General features: G+C 38.9%; 1 protein-coding gene across 9 annotated transcripts in view; it reads right to left on the minus strand.

Annotated features, from left to right (window-relative positions):
• Positions 1 to 6,077, minus strand: part of LOC113026380 (pleckstrin homology domain-containing family A member 7-like) — a 155,818-nt gene extending 149,741 nt beyond the window's left edge. For 3 of the 9 annotated variants that reach the window (XM_026175109.1, XM_026175105.1, XM_026175107.1), the window contains exons 1-3: positions 5,864 to 6,077; positions 5,657 to 5,733; positions 5,441 to 5,498 (exon numbers count right to left, since the gene is read on the minus strand). In XM_026175109.1, the coding sequence (XP_026030894.1) occupies positions 5,441 to 5,498; positions 5,657 to 5,733; positions 5,864 to 5,946 (218 nt within the window). In that variant the 5' untranslated portion in view covers positions 5,947 to 6,077. The remainder of the gene's footprint in view (positions 1 to 5,440; positions 5,499 to 5,656; positions 5,734 to 5,863) is intronic. The other 6 variants (XM_026175106.1, XM_026175108.1, XM_026175117.1 and 3 more) reach the window with 4 other exon arrangements.
• Between the last annotated feature and the right edge of the window lie 13,421 nt (positions 6,078 to 19,498).

Here is a 19,498-nt window from a genome sequence, read left to right on the forward strand (position 1 = left end):
CCTGTGACTATGCTCACACTGTGACTCCAGTCACCAAGCTAGACACAGGTTATGCACATAGACAACAATGAATGAAAAAGAACTGGTTTATAAGAGGTTACAGAGTACACTTTCACGCAGTCTCTCCAAAGAGAGAATTCATAGCACTGCATTTGGTTAAAACTGTCAGAAATATCTAAATAATGCAGGAACAGAGCTGGAAAAAGATGTTCAAACCCTGCCCGTTTCCTCACCTCCACAAATCTGCAAGCAGACTTGAGATTACATGTGATACAATCAACTGGTCGGTACATCCAGTCCACCTTAAAACAGGACATCAATAATAGGTGCTGTAATGGGGAAAGGAATAAAATTGAGCTGTTTTTCTAAAAAACACGCTGTTAGCAGTGTCACGGAGTGGCCAAACAAAATCCGCACAGATACACAGAGGGAGCTGCATCGTCCTTTTTGCGAGTAATAAAAACATGAAAAGCATTTTTCCAGATAGATGAGGCTCCAACAATGGAGTCCTGGGGGGCTGTTACATAAATTCGGCCTCTAGATAAATAGTATGGCTTTGACGTGGAAAGGATATTAGATGTCAAGAGTGTTATTAATTCACCATGGGTTTTTTTCTGTTCAAAAAAATATCAGCCATAAGCCAATTAAAACAAGGACAAACTAAAATGTTTGTTCCTGTTCCAGACGTATCTCTATCATCTTAAGAATACCTGAAATACCTGAAGCTTGACCCCCCCAAAGACTCAGGAATGTGCTTATTGTTATTTCACTTGAATGCTTGAGCGTCACTGAAGAATGATGTGCATGTAATGCTATAAATTACTATTTCTACTGCGGTTAACCTAAAGAGCTGAAAGCATCGTATCTACTTTGAATCCCAATCGAGGTATAATGAGTTTAAAAAAATACATTACAGATACATGTTCACATAGTTTTCAGCAAAGCAGGAAGCTTCTTGTTTTCAAGAGTTAAAATCTGGTTGTTGTTTTTTTAATCCACATTTGTATTTGCATATTTTTCCAGGTATGTTTAAAATTGTACTTTCTTTCATTTTTATGAGTTATCTTTATCTAAAGAAAATTTGTTTTAACTGAAACAATGTAACAAATACTTTTTCATAGGACTGTATGTACTACAATTTATATATTTATATCCAATTCCAAGCTGGACTGGAGAACGTTCTGGAACCTGTCCAGAAACTAAATAGCTGGAGTTCGACTTGTCAAAGGTTTGCAAATAATTGCTGTTTAATAGATAAATACAGATAGACTGCCAACAGGTTGCCATCAGTCTGAATGAATCAAACGTCAGAGGGATGTGTACTCCTTAAGATATTGCAAGCTTTGACACTTTAATAATAATAATAATAATGGATACTTTATTGATCCCCAATAAAATTACTTGTTTTTTCTCTGCATTTGACCCATTCACTCAGTGAAGCAGTGGGCAGCCCACTAAGCAGGCGCCCGGGGAGCAGTGTGTAGGGACGGTACCTTGCTCAGGGGTACCTCAGGGTAGCCGTTAAGTGGATTCGAACCGCCGACCTTCCGATCATGGGGCGACCACTTTACCTACTGAGCTATCCCTGCCCTGCTTTACACTGGCTAAGTCTATTTTTGTCTTTTAGGTTGCTGTTTAGTTTGGGGATTGTTTTTTTTTTTTTTTTAATCATCTCTGATCCAAGCCCAATTGCATTGTGCTCTGTATAATGACACTAAAGATCATGCACTCTTTAACCATCAAACAGGTCAAATCCCCACTACAACAGAAAAATGAACTAGCATTTCTACAAACGCACAGTCGCACTAAGCCCAGAGACACCCTCCTATTTTTTGTGTTTTGTTTTGTGATGACGGACCAGTGAAGCCACTCCCCACATTCATTTCAGAGAGTTCAGAGATGCGAGTGTGAACATGTATATGTGCACAGGAGAGCATGCGACCACATGAGTCCCACGTCCCAAGTGTGAGTTATACGTGGCATCTTCATCAGGCTCGCAGAGAGCTTTGCTACAAGGACGTCTAGTATGAAACGAACTGTTGAGACAGAAATGGCTCCTCAAGAATATGTGGCGCAATGCGAGGGTTGCCTGCCAACAGCTTGATGGCCAATTACATCACAGATTGAGCGCTATGCCAAGCTAAATCAAAGTGTTGCAAAAATAAAAGGTTTTATTTAAAAAAAACAAAACATACACTAGACTAGATATTTTTAAAAAGACAGTAACTGCAGATTTTATGTATTTTCAATATCCCCATTCAGGATTATTTTTAGACAATCCCAACAAAAATGTATATCCCCGGTCACGGCTTACAAGATTTTTAATTACCCCACAAATAGTGATCTGCAATGAAGCAGACAGTATTTAAACATAAGCCAAAAAAAAAAAAGAAAAAAAAAAAAGAGCTTCCACACAAAGAAAACCATAAAGTGCAACATAACCAATCGTTTCTCTCTGTTATCTGCAATGCCACTTAATTCTCTCAGCACAGAGAAAATGTAAAGCACTAAATCTGCCTGAGGGCGTTTTAAGGACATTTCAGGACCTTAAAAACACTGATTACTGAACAACTGAGTGGCCCATGAGCGCTCTAACAGGTGTTAACCTTCCTTCCTACAGAAGCTTATGTAAATACCTACACAGAGGAAAAAAACATGAATGCTAAACTAGGTTTCCAAAGATATAAACAATCAGTAATAAATGGTGGTTAGCCATTCAACAGACTGGAGACCTCTTTAGGGTTACCCCTGCTCTCTTTATGGCAGCTGGGATAGGCTCCCACCCCGCATGACCCTGAATTGAATAAGTGAAGGAAAAGGGATGGCTGGATGGATAAATAAAACATTTTTATTGTTTTGCTTTTGCACCAACCCTCTACATGTCCTCCTTTGCTCCATCCATGAATCTTCTCTGTGGTCTTCCTCTTTTCCTCCTGCATGACAGCTCCATATTTCACATCATATATCCAATATTTGCACTCTCTCCTCTGCACATGTCCAAACCATCTTTGTCTTGCCTCTCTAACTATCTTCAAATAACGCAATCTCAAACTCAGTGCATACAATAACTCTGTCTACTGCTAAAATTCCAGCTAGTTCCAGCTGTTTATTGAATTCCCTCCTGACTTTCAATCCTCTCAAAGTTGGTAGGAAAAAAAAGCCTTTACATGACGATTTGTCCAGTCCTTGTAGGTCTCAGCGTGTCTTCACATTTGCAATCTGAAGTCTCACGTTTTGAATGAAACCCAGAGTGAAATTCCGAGTCAATACCACCAAAGTCCCAAACTTTTCTGTTCAGGCACTAAACAAGTGTTTTTCCTTCTCTGTCTGCTGGATTACACTGCCAAACACACAAAACTATTCTGCTCAACCGATCTGGACTCTTTACAACAAAGATATGGTCTGAATTTCCAAACTCTTTTTATGACTCTTTTTTCATAAAAAGATCTTTTTAAAGTTTAAAGTCGCCAAATAACTGCATCTTAAAGTTTTACCTCACTGAGAGGACAAAGGAGGGTCAAAGAGCTTTTTTTTTTCTAGTGAGAATTTTGCTTTCATTTCATACATCACTGAAGATGCAGAGATAAGCTCCTGCATCAGGGATAACGAGGCAGAACACAACACAGCCCCAAGACATTCATCTTTTTCACTTATCAGATATCAACTAAAAAAACAAAACAAAAAACCAGTGAGCATCTTTTGTGAGGTTTTGTAAAACAGTTTCATTGTTGTTTTCACTGCAGTCAATTTTTGGCACTTTTCTATAAGGATACAATTACGCAGGACAGTAAAGAAATAATGTTTAGCAGCTAATGCACTGAGTTTATATCCACACTCCCACCATAATTCACACATTTATTGATTAAGATCATGCTGATATTTACGGTGTTTATCAATTTAGAAACACCTTTCAGTATTACTGTGCATTTTATCAGCATATGACAATAAACTTTAATCTCATTCAAGCAGTTTCAGCAAAAACTCAAAAGTGTAACCAAGTAGATCAGTATTCCTGGGAATTTTGAATATATATATAATATATATATTATATATATATATATATATATATATATATATATAATAATCCATCTGAGACACTAAAGACAAAAACAAAAAGGTTTGTCATTACTCCTAATCTTATAAGTCCGTCACTGACGCCCAAAAAACCCCATGCACTGTTATCCCCCCCCAAAAAAGAAAAGAAACCATACCTCACACTGCAGTGAACAGCTGATACCGAGAGAAGACTACAGACTGTGTCTCAGCAGGGGGCCTGACTCTCACATAATCTGAGTTTTAATAAGCTTTTCCGACCCTACAAATAATTTGTAGGGTCGGAAAAGCTTATTAAAAGACCGCTGATTAAGGATCAAATGTCAGTAATCAGGTTACTAAGATTACCTGCAAACCATAATATAATATTTACACTGTAAAATTCTTGATAATACAGATTATGTCATGGGTGTAGGTATGCATGTGTGTCTTCAGCTTGTGTTACATAAGAGTCAGTCTGCCAGAAGGGTTTAATTGTTATGTACGCAATGAGAGTTGTGTTTCTTTCCTACAGCTGTTTGTAGGAGTCTTTTTATTTGACTATGTTAAACTTATAATACAACTTTAATATGATATGAATGCATTTACAAAACAATGCATTCAAACAACAACAGTAATTATCTTGAGCAGAGCCCATCACTGGCCCATAGCTTTAACAAGTCAATTAAACACTGACCTAATTACCAGAGTCATTAACCTGCCAATTTTAAATGCCTTTACATTTAAATCTCAAGTTAAAGATATATGGTGGAAAACCTTCTATAACACATCTATAGTATATTGTGAGCCCAACAACCAAACCATACAGTTCTATACAATGGTTAGTAGAACCTGATCATAGAGGGTTAGTATTAAGAAGCTGCAAGTCTGCTTACTGGTAATCTTGAAAGAGGTCACATGTCCATCAGGATTTCTTTATTACATGGTTATCAGCCTAAACAACTATCTGCTGCCCTGTAGTACACAATAAACTCTGTAGGTTATCCAGGAGCTAAAATATGCAAAAAAAAAATTTCAAACTACTTCTGGGATATGAGGAAGTTAACCAGAGATCATCTCTTATCACTGTATAACAAATTAACTCTCGTAAAAGCTCGCAAACACACGTGAGTGTGGGTCTGTACCAAAAGGCAGAACGCGAGAACATGACAAACACCTGATAGCCGCTTCTCACGCACAGCACAAATGAAAGCAGCGAGGTCATTAGAGGTTCAGCAGGTTAGCCCCAGGCACACCCCATTTAAATCCGCACTGTCCCAGCGGTCATTATTCCTGCTAGTAGCAGGGAGTTCGAGCCAGGAGCCATATTAAGCTGCACGGCAACTTCAAGTAACGCACAGGTAGCAGTAACGGAGACTGCAGCAGTATATGTCTGTAAGGAACTTACTTTATGAAGTAACTGGCCCCTTCGTCCGTAAAACCTTCCTCCCATCCGCAAGGCAGGTCTAAAATAAAACCAGACAACAGACTTGTTCGTAACACTTGAAACTTTGTCGGGCCCGGACCGTATAGTGAAGTTAGCAGCGACAAACACCGTTAAATAAGCAAATATGCGAAATAAGCACAGGTGAAACTGCCCTGGAGACCTAGCTTAGCTAGCTACCTGAGCGTATCATGTGTCCAGAGTTTACAGGTTGACCGGAGCGGGGATGGAGCCAGGTAGTGGTCCGTGTCTCATCGCTGCAGCACAGACAGAGAGAGGAGGGAAAAACACCTGTTACACCGCCGGGAAGAAAACACCGGGCAGACCCCGCCAACTCCCGTTAAACCGGGAGAGACGGCGCGATAAAGCGTTTGTTATCCCACTCACTTGATGAAGAAGACCCTGCCGTCCCCGCAGACACCGTAAGACCAGTGTTCAGGTAAGGTGTCCCGCCCGAGAGGCGCCGCCATGATCCGGCTTCAAGTCCTATTTCATCTCATTCCCTCTCCATGAAGTCTCCCGGGAGCTCAATAATCACTGCTAGGGCCAGCGCTGCCTTCAGGGACTCATCGGAAGCCCGTACATCCGAGCATCAACATGATCAGGCAGTTACAAACAGATGAAGATTAACTCCAAAATTTCTGGAAAGCAGGTTTAACGATTTTTTTTATGCATTGGTGTTTTGAACATTACCAATATAGGCAATAAAACTGAATATAAAACGGACAGAAGCTGAAGTATTATATAGCATCCAGGCTTATATGTATATGTATTGAGTTTGTGTATATATAGTGAAGATTGCAGGGTTGTTGTTTTTTTGTTTTTCTGTTTCCCCGCCTCGCTTCTTGCCTTCTTTTTTCTTATAACTAATTTGCCCTTGTACTCTTTTGTCACCTCAGTAAAGACTCCTCTAACACATTTTTTAAGTCTTACTCCCTGTTAATCTTTCTCACCTTCACATTATGCTGACACAAGTTATTTCTCGTTATCTTTTATCTCATGGTTGTTACTTTCTAACCAATTACTTTATTCCCTATTATACAAATTTAAATTTAAATGGCAGCTCAAAGCTTAATCATATCTTTGCTTGCTTTCCAGACTCAGCAGTCTGTCTTGCCTCCTTTTACACTCATAGCTCCAATTAATTCAGAGATAGAAAAGCTTTAAACCCTGAACTGTCATTTGATAGCTTATTCCTTTCATTTATTATGACCAGAGGCTCAAACATTACCTCTAAACCTGTTAACTTCAGTCTGTGTATTCACATAGACACACATTTAGATTTACAGTCACAAAACATATCACCCAGTGTTTAAACAGATTTTAGGCTAAATTTAATTGAAAAAAAAAAAAGCATTACAGTGAAAGGAATTTTCCAGTTTATTCTTGTCCATTTCTTTGAGTGTTGAGACTCTGCCAAAGCAATCTGGACTTAATGTCTATAGTCCTGGCTGTGGCTCTGTTTATGTGCTGCAAGCTTGTATGAGAAGCAATCAGCCTGAGCTCAAAATTGTGACTTTTAAGCGATTATTATTTTCACAGTTTCACCAGTTCTAGTCCAGTCAGAAACCATCAGTCATCTTTGCAATGACATCTTTGTGTCTTTTACTAAATGGTCCCATAAATCTGTATAAAATATACATTTTCCACAGGAAACATTTATAAAGAAAAAAAGCCTGATTTGTTGCCCTTCTACAGCCATATATTCAAGTGCTGTGCTTTAAGTAGAATGTTCAGGTCTCTGTACTTTACTTCAGTAGTACTTGAGACAACTGTGTACTTTTACTCCTTACATTTTGAAAATGGACTTGTTACTGTGGAGCAGGGAAATTATTTTACTGCTATTGTTAAATAATCATCATCATTACCATTGCATTAATAATATAATCTGCAGCATTGATATTGCATTCAGAGGTTTAAACAGTGTGTGTCTTTCAGAAAGACTAAGTTGCAGGAGTTGACGGGAAGTTGCAGAGAGTTTGCAGAAGTGAAAGCAGAGTCTAAGTTATTCTGAGGAGCAGGCTAGACGAGGCTATTTGAATTACTAGGTTATTCAAATTGTCTGTTATACTTTTATATTCTTTTATTAAGCTTTTAGTAGAGGTTCTTGATTAAAACATTTATTCAACATAGTACATATAGTTTCAGTTAGGTTATTACACATAAGGATGAGCCTCTGGTCTGGTAAAAGGTCAGAAGTGCAACGGGTGAGATGAGAGAGCATGTAAGGTCAACACATACACACACACATACATTAGTTAGACTCATTTATAGGTGAGAAGTTGGTCATGTTTGTCTCTGGAAAGAGGAACAGTGTCTGGCAGGATGTGGGGCTCGTGTTCCAGACGAGATAGAAGACAACGTTCTTTTAAACCGTGTTAAAAGTCATTGTGGTTTTGATTTGACGTATGTATATATTCTGTCTGTGACGTATGAAGGGGCGTCATTAATTCAAACCCTGATGCTATAAAAATCTGTGTATGCTTTGATTAAGTCGAAGATCAATTGCTGTCTGTGGTGATCTTCCCACACGTGTAATCATTAAAATCAATTGTTTGACCAAGATCTTCTGGACCTGGTTGTTTGTACTCTCCTTCCTCAATCTTTGAACCTTAACATTACTTTTGCTTTAAGTCATTTGAGGGAAGTTATTATTTCGTCAATGCAGGCCATTAAACATCAAACTGATCTGAGTCTGAACAGCAACACAGGAAAGGAAGTCCTGTTCACCTATTAGTCACCAGGGAATGTCACATAAAAATAGATAAAAGAGCCAAAATGGTGTGGAATAGTCAGGGGTTAAAGTGGGCCGGTGTTTTTATTTATTTATTTATTATGCACAACATCGGAACGACTGCAGGTCGTGGTAGCAGTACTTCAGCATATAGCTAGCCCAACACAATATGAGCACAATATGTTTGAAGTCTTCTAGTTTTCTCATAGTGGTTTTGAGTGTTTGTTTTCTTTGTATTCTTTGTCTGTTTCCCCAGTCATGTCTCTGTTTATTGTCTCCCTTTGTGTTTGTTATGTCTGTATGTCGCACTCTCAGTGGTAGTTTCCTGTTTTATTTTGATAGTCTCTTGTCCTGCTTGTGTTATGTTCAGCTTTGTCTGACTTAGTTCACCTGTGTCTTGTTTTGCCCAGCCGTGTTGCATCTTCCTAATTACCTCATGTGTGCATTAAAGTCCTCAGTTTCCCTGTTGTCTTCATCATGTCATTGCCGTACTCCTCCATGTTGTGTGCTCAGCTAATGTTTTTGTTAGCCTTGCTGTTTCTACCTAATAAAGCTGCACTTTGAGTTTACTTTTGTCTGAGGGTTCCTGCATTTTGGGTCTGCTCTCCACCGGATGATCTGATATCCTCGTGTTGGTGTTGTTCCCAGACCATCATGAAAATGTTGTTCCAGGTTCAACATTGCAAGTGACCAATCACATTGTTGTGACGTTATTCTTTTGCGCGCCAAGCCATTCGTGCATTTATGAAATTCCAATGTTGCAAGGACGATATCAATTCTGCTTACTGTTTATTAAAGGGTTACGGTTAGGGTTAGGGTCAGGGTCCGTTGATCGGCGGACAGAGGCGGTTTCACGCAGCTTTAGTACAGTTTTTTGTTTTACGCCGGTTTTTCCCGAAGTCGCAAAAGTTTGACGTCACAACATTCTGATTGGTCACTTGCAATGTTGATCCTGGAACAACATTTAGTATGATGATCTGGGAACAACACCAACACGAGGATATCAGATCAACCGCTCTCCACCTACCACCCAGCATGCCTATGCAATTCTGACTTTTTCATCAAAATTTCTTTTTTTTTCAGAATTCTGAGAAAAAAGTCAGAATTAATAATAATGGATTGGATTTATATAGCGCTTTTCAAGGCACCCAAAGCGCTTTACAATGCCACTATTCATTCATTCGCGCATTCACACACTGGTGGAGGCAAGCTACGGTTGTAGCCACAGCTGCCCTGGGGCAGACTGACAGAAGCGAGGCTGCCATATCGCGCCATCGGCCCCTCTGGCCAACACCAGTAGGCGGTAGGGTAAAGTGTCTTGCCCAAGGACACAACGACCAGGACAGAGAGCCCAGGGATCGAACCGGCAACCTTCCGGTTACAGATACGCTTCCCAAACTCCTGAGCCACGGTCGCACCCCGAATTCTGACTTTAATCTCAGAATTCTGAAAAAAAAAATTTTTGATGAAAAAGTCAGAATTCTGACTTTTTTCTCAGAATTCAAGAAAAGAAGAAAAAAAAAGACGTGCCCACTTTTTTTTTTTTCCAGTGGCCCTAATCCTCTTCCGTAGACACAAGTAAAATGTAGCCAATTGTGTTTATTGTCCGCCCCATCCCCCTACCCTGTGGTAGGGAGATGGCGGAGAAAATGGAGGGGGGATGGGGGTGGGCTTGTGAAGAAGAGAGTAAAGGAAAGATAGAAGAGGAAAAAGCACTAGGCGACAGTGGGGAGGAAAAACTGCCTTTCAACAGGGAGAAACATGAGGGTGAGGGTGAAAAAGAAAAAGGATGAAAAGGTGAGGGGAGAGGTTTTAGGAGAAAAAGGGAAAGAGGGAAGCAAGGGGGGGGGAGAAGGGGTGAAAATTAAGATGGAACAGAGGTGGAGAAAAAGGAGGCTATATCAGGTGAGGAGCAGCAGTCTCCCTTCTCTGGAAAAAGAGGAAGCGTTTTTGCTTCTTTTTCAGGCACTGATCCGGCACTTTTTTTCTCTAGGATGAGGGTTTTCAACTCATCGATTGTTTCTGCATTTTGTGTGTCAAGTTTCTTGCATCTTTTCTCCACTTCTGCAAATTTTGCTTCTTTTTCATCAAGCTTTTCTTTTAGTTCTTTAGATGTTGCCTCTTGTATTAGCTTTGCCTTGTGCATTTCTGTATTTCTCTGTTGTGCATTTCTTCTAACTGCTGACTTCTTTGGATTTCTTGAAACATACACTGCAGGTTTTCATGCGATTTTTCTTCTTGTTGCTTTTGAGCCTGTATTTCAGTGTTTTGGGACTTCAAGTTGTAAGAAAGTTCCTCAAGTTGTCTGTTTTTTCTCAGCATTTCAATGATCTTACTCTGCATCTCTGAGCATTGTTTTTCCAGTTTGTCCTTTTCTTCTTCCAGTTCAGTTGCTTTGTACTTCATGTTATTATAAAATTCTTGTATTTTTTTATTTTTCCTCTCAAAGTCCTGGAGAAGAGGAAGTTTTTCTTCTTTCTGTGTTATATTCTATTGCTCTTTATCTTGAAGAAACTCTTTATTTTGTTTCATCAAGCGTTATTTAGAGTATTTCTCTTCCGTGTCTTCAAGCTTGCGGTCCATTTCTTTCTGTTTTATGTCATGTTGCGTTTTCTCTTGAAGCAACTCTTGATTTTTGTGCAGGGTTTTATCAAGGCTTACCTGCACCCCACTGTATTTTCTCTCCATGTTTTGGAGTTCACACTGCATCTCTCTCTGTTTTATGTTCTGTTGTTTCTTCTCTTGGAGGATTTCTTCATCAAGCTTTCCTTGGAGCTCCTGGAGCTTTTTGTCTATGTCTTGGAGATCTCATTGTTTCTCGCCAATAATACCTTCCTTTTCTTGAAGTTGGTCGGACAGTTTTTTTTAATTCAGCGCTCTTTCTCTCATTTTCTTCCATGAGGAACATAATCTTCTCTCTGTTCATGAGATTTTCATTCTGCATTTCTTCCAAGCGTTACTTGTTCACCCCAGGGAAGAGAGCTGAGGTAAGCTTGTCTTTTTGGATCTTCTCTCTGAGACATGCTGGAGTCTGGATACAGTGACTTTGAAAAGGATCCGAATGTTTCAGAATGCTTCTCTGGCAAACGATTGAATGCTGCGAATAATGGACTAAAAGTTGTTGCTTCTTACTTCACCGAAAGCCAATATTGTTCCGTTGTCATTCACGCCACAGCTTAGGGTCGCAATTTATTTGTTTTCCAGATGTTAACGTATTAATCGTGTTTTAGTAATACGTGAACATCTGTTATAGTTACATGTTTTCGTGTCATATGTAACTTCAGTTTAAGTGTTTTTCTTCTACACTGTCTGGACGTGTAACCTTGACAATACACAATGCAAGGTGCTGCAGTCAAGTGGCATGATTCATTATTGAAGAATGTCATAAATGGTTTGAAACTATTTTCTTATCAGTTTTTGACATTTTTCATTAAACGATTATCAAATTTAACTTAATATTTGAGTGTTTCTTAGTTTTAGACTAGCTGGTTAGTCTTCTTTTCCCCCCCTTGTTTAGTCGACTAAGAAATTAATTACCAGGAACATCCCTAGTGTGCAGATGTTTTGGGTTGTTTTTTTTAACTGAGTGGAGATCTTGCCATTGAGAAACTGATACTGTGAACCTGAGCCACCACTAGGCAGAGGTGGGAAGTAACGAAGTACAAATACTTCATTACTGTCCTTAATCTCTGTATGCACACAGAAATGCTTTTAATAGGCGAGAGAATGATTAAGGTGATACTGGAAATCAAATCAATCTCATTCTGATTTACTGCTGTATTCCTGTTTGCACCCAAACCTTAAAAATATGAGGCCAGCTATGATGGGTTTGGTGGTTCTATGACGATACAGAAACCCAGATTTCTCCTGACACTCTGCTAGTGTACGTGTAGGAGGAATATTGACAAAGCACATAGAATTAGGATATAATGTAAACACAGAATTCCACAGAATTTCTTCATGTAACTATTGTTTTCAGTTGGTACACTGACCTCAGTGAACGCTATTACGATACAACAAACCCCAAGAAGTCATTAAGGTGAAGAGATTTGTGGTCATTTCTGTTACCCGTTACCAGTGTTACTAGTGTTTTCATGATTACAAAATTTTAGCCAGTACTTAAAGGCACCACACTAGCAGGCTCCCACAGTGAAAAAACAGCAAAGCAAGAATGGTGCTCTGCCAGTGCTGTTTCTGAAGGTAATGGGCAGAGGGCATGAAAAATGTGCTGATTGTGGGCTCTTTTGAATATTTGCCACTTAGGTGATTTAACTAGGAAAGGTCTGATTTGATTTTATAAATGCTGCACACAGCTTGATTCCCAGCCAAGTCAGACACTTGTTGCCCACTTCTTCTTTACAGGGTCTTTAAGTAGGGCTGTTTCATTGTAGTTAAGCCTTAATGCTGCTATTTTTGCAAATTAGTTTCATAAGGTGAAACGCCGTTGTAATTTTGGTTTAAAAATAAAGTTTAGTATTATCATGAAACATGGGAGGGGGACTTATTATATCTACATTTACATATTTAACTTTGCTTACGTTTCTTTGAGCTTACCATACAGTTTCATTGTTTTTAGTGCTTTGTTATTGTTCTACAATTTAGAAAATAGTTTCTTAAAAATAGATGTCTTTAATTTTTTTGCATGTGAAGTTGACAATGTAAGTGGGAAGCTATGTAATGACTGAACACACAACATGATAGATACATCCATCCATTTTTCTTCCAGTTCAGGGTCACAGGGTTGCTGCATTCTATTCCAGCTCTCAGAGGGCAAGAGAGTACATCCTGTAAAGGTTGCCAGTCTAACACTGAGACCTACGCAATCATTTATGCTCACATTCACACCTACCACCAACTTCAAAACACCCGTTAACCTAACATGTATGTCTATGGACTGCAGGAGGAAGCCCGAATAATCGGAGTACAAACTCCACGCAAAAATAACCAGTGGATTCAAACTTGGAACCTTCTTTCTTCAAGGTGACAGTACTAATCACTGTGCCACCTGCATGATAGATGTTAGATTTTTTTTCCCAGGGGGGGGAAGAGAGAAAACAAGAGCTTGTATGAAAGAGTGAATGAGACATGCTGTATAAAGCGCTTGTATAAAGTATAAAATGCTGCCAAGAACCATCCATTTACCAAAGAAATGTCCAATTAAACTCCCCCAAAATGGGTTTAGTTTTTATTTATTATTATCTTCTCTTCTCTTTCTGTCTGTAAGCTTGAAAAGGTTTTACATTGATTCTAAACAAACTTTGTAGGGGTGTAGAGTGGGGTCATGTTAAATTTTTGTAAATTTGCCTTATATCCACTGAGCATTTCAAGGTTAACTTAATGATTTATTGGTTGAAAATTGGCAAATAAAATTTAGAATAACTTACAAACTATGATTCTTTCAAGTGTGGTGTGTACTGTACATAGAGAAAGTACTATATAAAGATTCAAATTATGTTTCATACACTTACACCCATAATAAGATGACTGTCTAGACTTGTAGTTTGAGACTGTAATGTTTACTTGCAGCAAACATGTTATCGTTGGTTTTCCTCGGTGGCTCATTAAGATAAATACGAGCCTCCATCAGCTGTCAGACGCTGTTGTTCTGAGTCACTCATCAGGAACTCTGAGCTCACTGGAATTTCATTTTCCGAAGTGACTCCACATCCATGAGACATGTGATGGCATGCTTATGACAACATTCTGACACACTTTCCATGAAGACCTGTTATTTTGAAGTCCACATTTGGGAGAAAACAAAACAAAGCGTTCCGTGTGAGCTGTTGTTAAGTTCACAGTCAGGAGAAATCTTCTCACCAAAAACAGTCATTTCCTAAAGGGTACAATGCAGTGTGAAGAACACAAAGCCTTTGTTGATATTTGTCACAGTGGTCTTCATTTACCACTCCCTGGAGCCTATTCTAAAAACACAAATGTTTTCCATTGATTTCCAAACACTAGAGCATGTTAAACTCCATTTTGATTTTGATTTTGTTGTCGAGTTATAACAATTTTCCAATTTCAACACTTGTTTCCAGCAGGGAAGCATGGCCAAATAATCTGCTGGTTTAATTTTGCACATTTTTCACATCTGGGGATTTTCGAGTACATGTGTTTGGTACCCTCTCCCCTGTCTGGTTTCAGTTGCCAGCACTTGCTTTGTGGAGGCACCGCCAAATCAACAACAGAAACTCCTGACAAGGCAGAGTGAGCTGAAGGGCAGGTAGAGGTCGGCACGCACAGCCTCGGCCACTGAAATCCCAGGGGATTTTTCTACCATTTGGAGTGTATTTGTGTGGAAAGATAAAGTGCTCGCATATGAAAAAAACAATGAGAGACTTTTCCAGCCAAGTCATGATATCACAGGCTCACACGTCAGGAAATTGACGCTAACAGCTCTGCAGCACTATATGTATGTGTTGAGGTGCTGGCCCACCTAACCCTGAACTTACAGTATACACATACTGCAGATTTGCATACCAGAACATTAAAAAAAGGCACAGCCCCACTAAAATTCAACATTTGAGAGTTTTTTGTCTTTAAGGCTTTCTTTTTTTTAAAAATATACGAATAATGTTTGTGTGTTACTAGCTGTCAGCTTTCACTTATTAAAATGAATGATTGAATTTACAAAAATGCATTAGAAGCAATATACATGGCCCCAAAACGCTTAAAAGTAGACCTTAAATGGCTTTTGAGGTCTGCATATGTACTCGAATATGTACTCAAAATGCCCTAAACCCTGGTTTCATACAGTTTTTTCTCTCCTTAAGGTCTTATGATGTCATTAAGAGTGGATATTCTTCATTGTACACATGGGTGGAGTTTCTGGGTGAGCACACAGAAGCATATAAATAATCATTCGTTTTGAATTTTTCAATCATGCAAAGCTACTTACATGCAATCAAACAAGCATGATAAGCATGGTAACTCCATTTAGCATGACTGCAGCAACATGGTACCGGCCCCCAACCAGTCATGACAGATGGATGACCCGTCCTTAAGCCTTGTTGTGCTGGATGTTTGTTTGTGTTAAAAGGGAGTTTTTCCTTCCCACTGTCACCAAGTGCTTGCTGGGGGGGGGTTCTTTATTATTGTAGCATCTTTACCTAACAATATAAAGCGCCTTGAGGCAACTGTTGTTGTTATAATGAACTTTTTTTTCCCTCTTGGGTGGCGTAGTACATCGAGCTGCAAAAACAACAGTCGCCTATCATCACTTGACAGTTGTTGCTGAACCTGTTAGTAAGTGATTACTCTGTTTTACACATATTGCAGACACAAAGCAACATAATTATCCCAGTGCAATGTTTTTCATGGAAACCCAGTCAGTGCTTAACTGTCATCACTAAATAGAATCAGATGCCAGTTCTTTGTTGGGTCTTTGAAATATTTTGTTTTTCAGTTATAAATATAAAATGTGTATTACTGCAGCTTAACATCTGTCAATATGCAGATTACACGGTACAATGATTTTGCACACTGCTGTTGAATCTGTGCATATCCTTACTGATAAACCACCTAGAAGGAGGCCCTGGATCCTGCATAATCCTCCTCTTTCTTTCTCTTCCTGCATCCTTCTTTAACATGAGTGCATGCAATGTCTAATACACAGTGACACACACATAAAAAGATACATCTGCTCACCGACTGCCACACTCACTTCCCTGATGACTCCATTTCCTGGATTAGGGAGACTCAATTATTTTGACTTTTCTTTCATGCATTTTATTGCAGCATTTTGTCATCGTGCTGACATTTTTATTTTACTGTGCTTGTCCTTGTCATCTTGTGTTCACTCACTGTAATTTGTTGCTTCTCCACTCCAACGCATTCTAGAGAATGCAGTTTAATTCCTACTGGTTTTTGGCCCATTCAAACTCTATGCTATCATCTGGAGGAAAATATCTACTATGTGAAAAAAGTGGTCTCATCTTATGCAGTTTGACTAGAGAATAGTGTGGGGTTGTTGTTTTTTTGGGTTTTTTTTTACAAAGCAGACAGCAGCCAGCTGAGGTGTTTATCAGCCTGTGCCTGTTGCTCCCCTTCTTTTATTTATACTGCACAAAAACAGCAGTCACCAGGACATCCATTATCGCCAGTAGTGTGTGAAGCACTGAAAGACACAAGAGAAAACAAAGAAAGCAAACACAGAGAAACAAGACACCCGGATCTGGATGCAGGATGGGAACACTGTGGATCTGTGTGTACACAGAGCTGCCAGCGAGGCAACAAAAATGCAGATGTGTGTCAAAGAAGCGGAACGGTTGTGGACCAAATTTTGACAATTGTGACGATACCTCACATAGAAAAGTATATTTTTATACACATGAAATTCAAAGACTGAAATGAGTGACCATCTGTGGAGATTTTAAATGGGAAGTATGCTTGAATAAAATGACTCATATTTAATTTTTGAACCTCTAAAATCATCCACCTCACTTAAAGAAACAGTCTCTTTTTTAGAAATTATTTTCTTGATGCATCTGTCATATCAAAAAGTTGTCTCTGAAAATAGCAGGCCAGTGGGGTAAAGAATAGTTTTCAAAATTCTCAAGCAATAAAACCTGCCTCAAGAAACAGATCGATGTGAAAGTAGCGAAACACACACAACAAAGAACCACACTAAGTAAACGCCACTCTGCTGACTTTCAATGAAGGACTCGCTGTTCCAATCCAGAAGAGAAACTGCAGCAGCAGTTTTACATTAGAGATGTAAGACTCTTGATGTGTGCCATCTGCAGGTAAGGAAGGCAACAGCTGCAGGATTTTGACAGCTGTGCCACCTACAGACGGCTGCTGGCTGTTTTTATCACAAGGCTGAACAACAGAAATCTAAACATGAGTAGTTGCAATTCACTGAGGCCAGTAAATGATTTTTCAGTGTAGAAGTGTAGCTGTTTCCTCAGAAGAATGTATCTTGGTAATTGCCTGAAAAGCCTTAGTTTAATGTCAACTTCAGTGCTTTTAATAATGCAAAATAAATAATAACAGATCCAGTCTCCAGGTTGAAAGAACAACCAAACAGATGCAAAAATTAATTGAATTTGACAGTTTTGTACCTTTTGGTATTTGAGGCTTTATTTCAGGTTTCATCTGTGAGGTCTGAGTCGTCACTTTAAGTTTAACCCAAGATTTTTTGGGGAAAACAGGACATTTTTTGAGGGTCAAGAATGTCTTCTTGATCATTTGGAAAGTTAGAATAACAAATGATCAAGAAGCACTCCGAGAGCACAAACCTCCGACATGGCAGCTCACTTACCTTTAAGGAAATATCACAGTGTTTTCTCTGTATTCATTTTGTTTTCTTTGAGCTTTTTAAAAATAATTTAAGAAATGTTAGTGCAGTAAAAAAAAGTGCAAGCAGTTGTTGTTTTCCCTGTTGAAACCCATTTTTATATACCTGACATAATTTTGACTATAATTATTTTTCATGTGGATTTATGTGGACATAACACACGTGTAGCATTCATTTCACTGTTTGGTAAACTTTGTTTAAAAGTTTACATGAAAGCTAAGTGGAAAACGTTTTTGATCAAAGGTTTATGTTTTCCAAAATAAAAAATAGTCAGGAACATTGTACATGTATTTAAATATTTGTATTGTAACTGTTTGAATGTATTTAAACAGTTTTAACCATTCTTACTGTAATGAACATAACAAAGTCATAATAAAATGATATTTAGAACACCTGTATGTAATTCTCTATATGCAGTCAATACAAACAATGGCAGTAAGAAACATAGTTTTGAATAGCTCTATATAGCATTATTATCACTTTGACTTATCTATTGACCTTGAAGGAGAGGTCAGAAGTCAAATGTGACATGATATTTTAAATCTTTATGTGATACTTTCTATATGTTAACAATTGTAAGAATACTAGTTTCTCAGCTCAGTTTTAAGGCTTTTTGTTCATTTTCAACTACTAAATCATTAAGTTGACCTCGAAGACCTTGGTGGATCTGAGGCAAATTTGAATGGATTGTTAACATGACCCCATTCTGAACCCCTGCAAAGTTGGACCAAAATTCATTCAAAACCTTTTGTGCTGTTGTGTTTACAGACGCAATGACAGAAGGCACGCCAGCAAATGCTAACAGAAAAACATAACCTCCACCATGGAGGTTAAAAATTATCCGTATCTAATTGCCTGAAGGTAGCGCAAGAGTTCAAATTGTTGTAACAACAGATGCAAAGTACCCTTGACTGGAGGAGGAAACATATTTAGGGTATATTGAAGCTGCTAGGGCCCTCCTGAAAGATAGCTTGCCCAGTGATCACCTTGTCTCACAGTGAGCATTGTTTTGTGGAGAATCTGTTTCCTGTCCAGCTTTCTCTGACACTTATTCTGGTGCTTCTGGAACTATTTTGTAGTTTTGTTTTAAATCTTCAACTTGCTCATTCACTCTGGTGAAACTGCTAAACTCGGTTAATGTGTTCAAAATAGCAACGCTAATATCAACACTTGAGCGCTTATCTGATTTCTTTCTGACTCAACACAAAGGCATGCCATCACAGGAACATAACAGTATTACTTTGTGATTGTTTGAGCATCATATTACATCATTTGTCACCGTGAAGGAATTCTGAAGTAAGTCATGGCCACTCTAACCTGTGTTTTTTCAAAAATGCCAGAGAACCTGGTTTGGCTTTAAGTCCTCAGTAAACAGAGCTTTCAGACAGAAAGATAAATGTGCACAGAAACTATCAGCCTTTATCTGCCCGCTCCCTTCTTTGCTCTCTCTTCTTGTAATGGGTAACCAAAGCTTTCATGGATTCGAGGATGAGCCTTGGGGTCTGTGCCCTCGTCTAGATTGCGTCAACAATTGTTGGCAGAACAGCAAAAACCTCAGGTGGCAAAGAGATTCACGGGAATGTTCAGAAGCACTCTTGATACGCCAGATAAACACACACAAACACACAGTTCAGCCATACACTTTTTTTGGCACCGTTCTCACTATTGTGTCTTATGTAAATGTGGGCTGAATAATGCATGGCTCTGCTCCATACGAGGGTTTGTAACTTGTGGAACAGCCCGCAGGCCTGGCAGAGCCTCACCCATCCTGTGTGGACTTCCTAAATGTTAAAAACATCACCTGGAAAACCAAATTTGGAGCTTCACTTTTAGACTCCAACAACACAGAAAAAAGTAAAGTCACTGTTCTGTTAATTTCAGTCTTTCCAGCGTTCAGCTGCTGAAAATGTGGATGTTCTGGCAGTATTAGTGAAAACATGTAAATGCAAAGTTTACAGTCAGTTTAATGAAAAAAGTCATACAATCATCA

Source organism: Astatotilapia calliptera, chromosome 7 (genome assembly GCF_900246225.1).
Source record: "Astatotilapia calliptera chromosome 7, fAstCal1.2, whole genome shotgun sequence".
NCBI classification, from domain to species: domain Eukaryota; kingdom Metazoa; phylum Chordata; class Actinopteri; order Cichliformes; family Cichlidae; genus Astatotilapia; species Astatotilapia calliptera.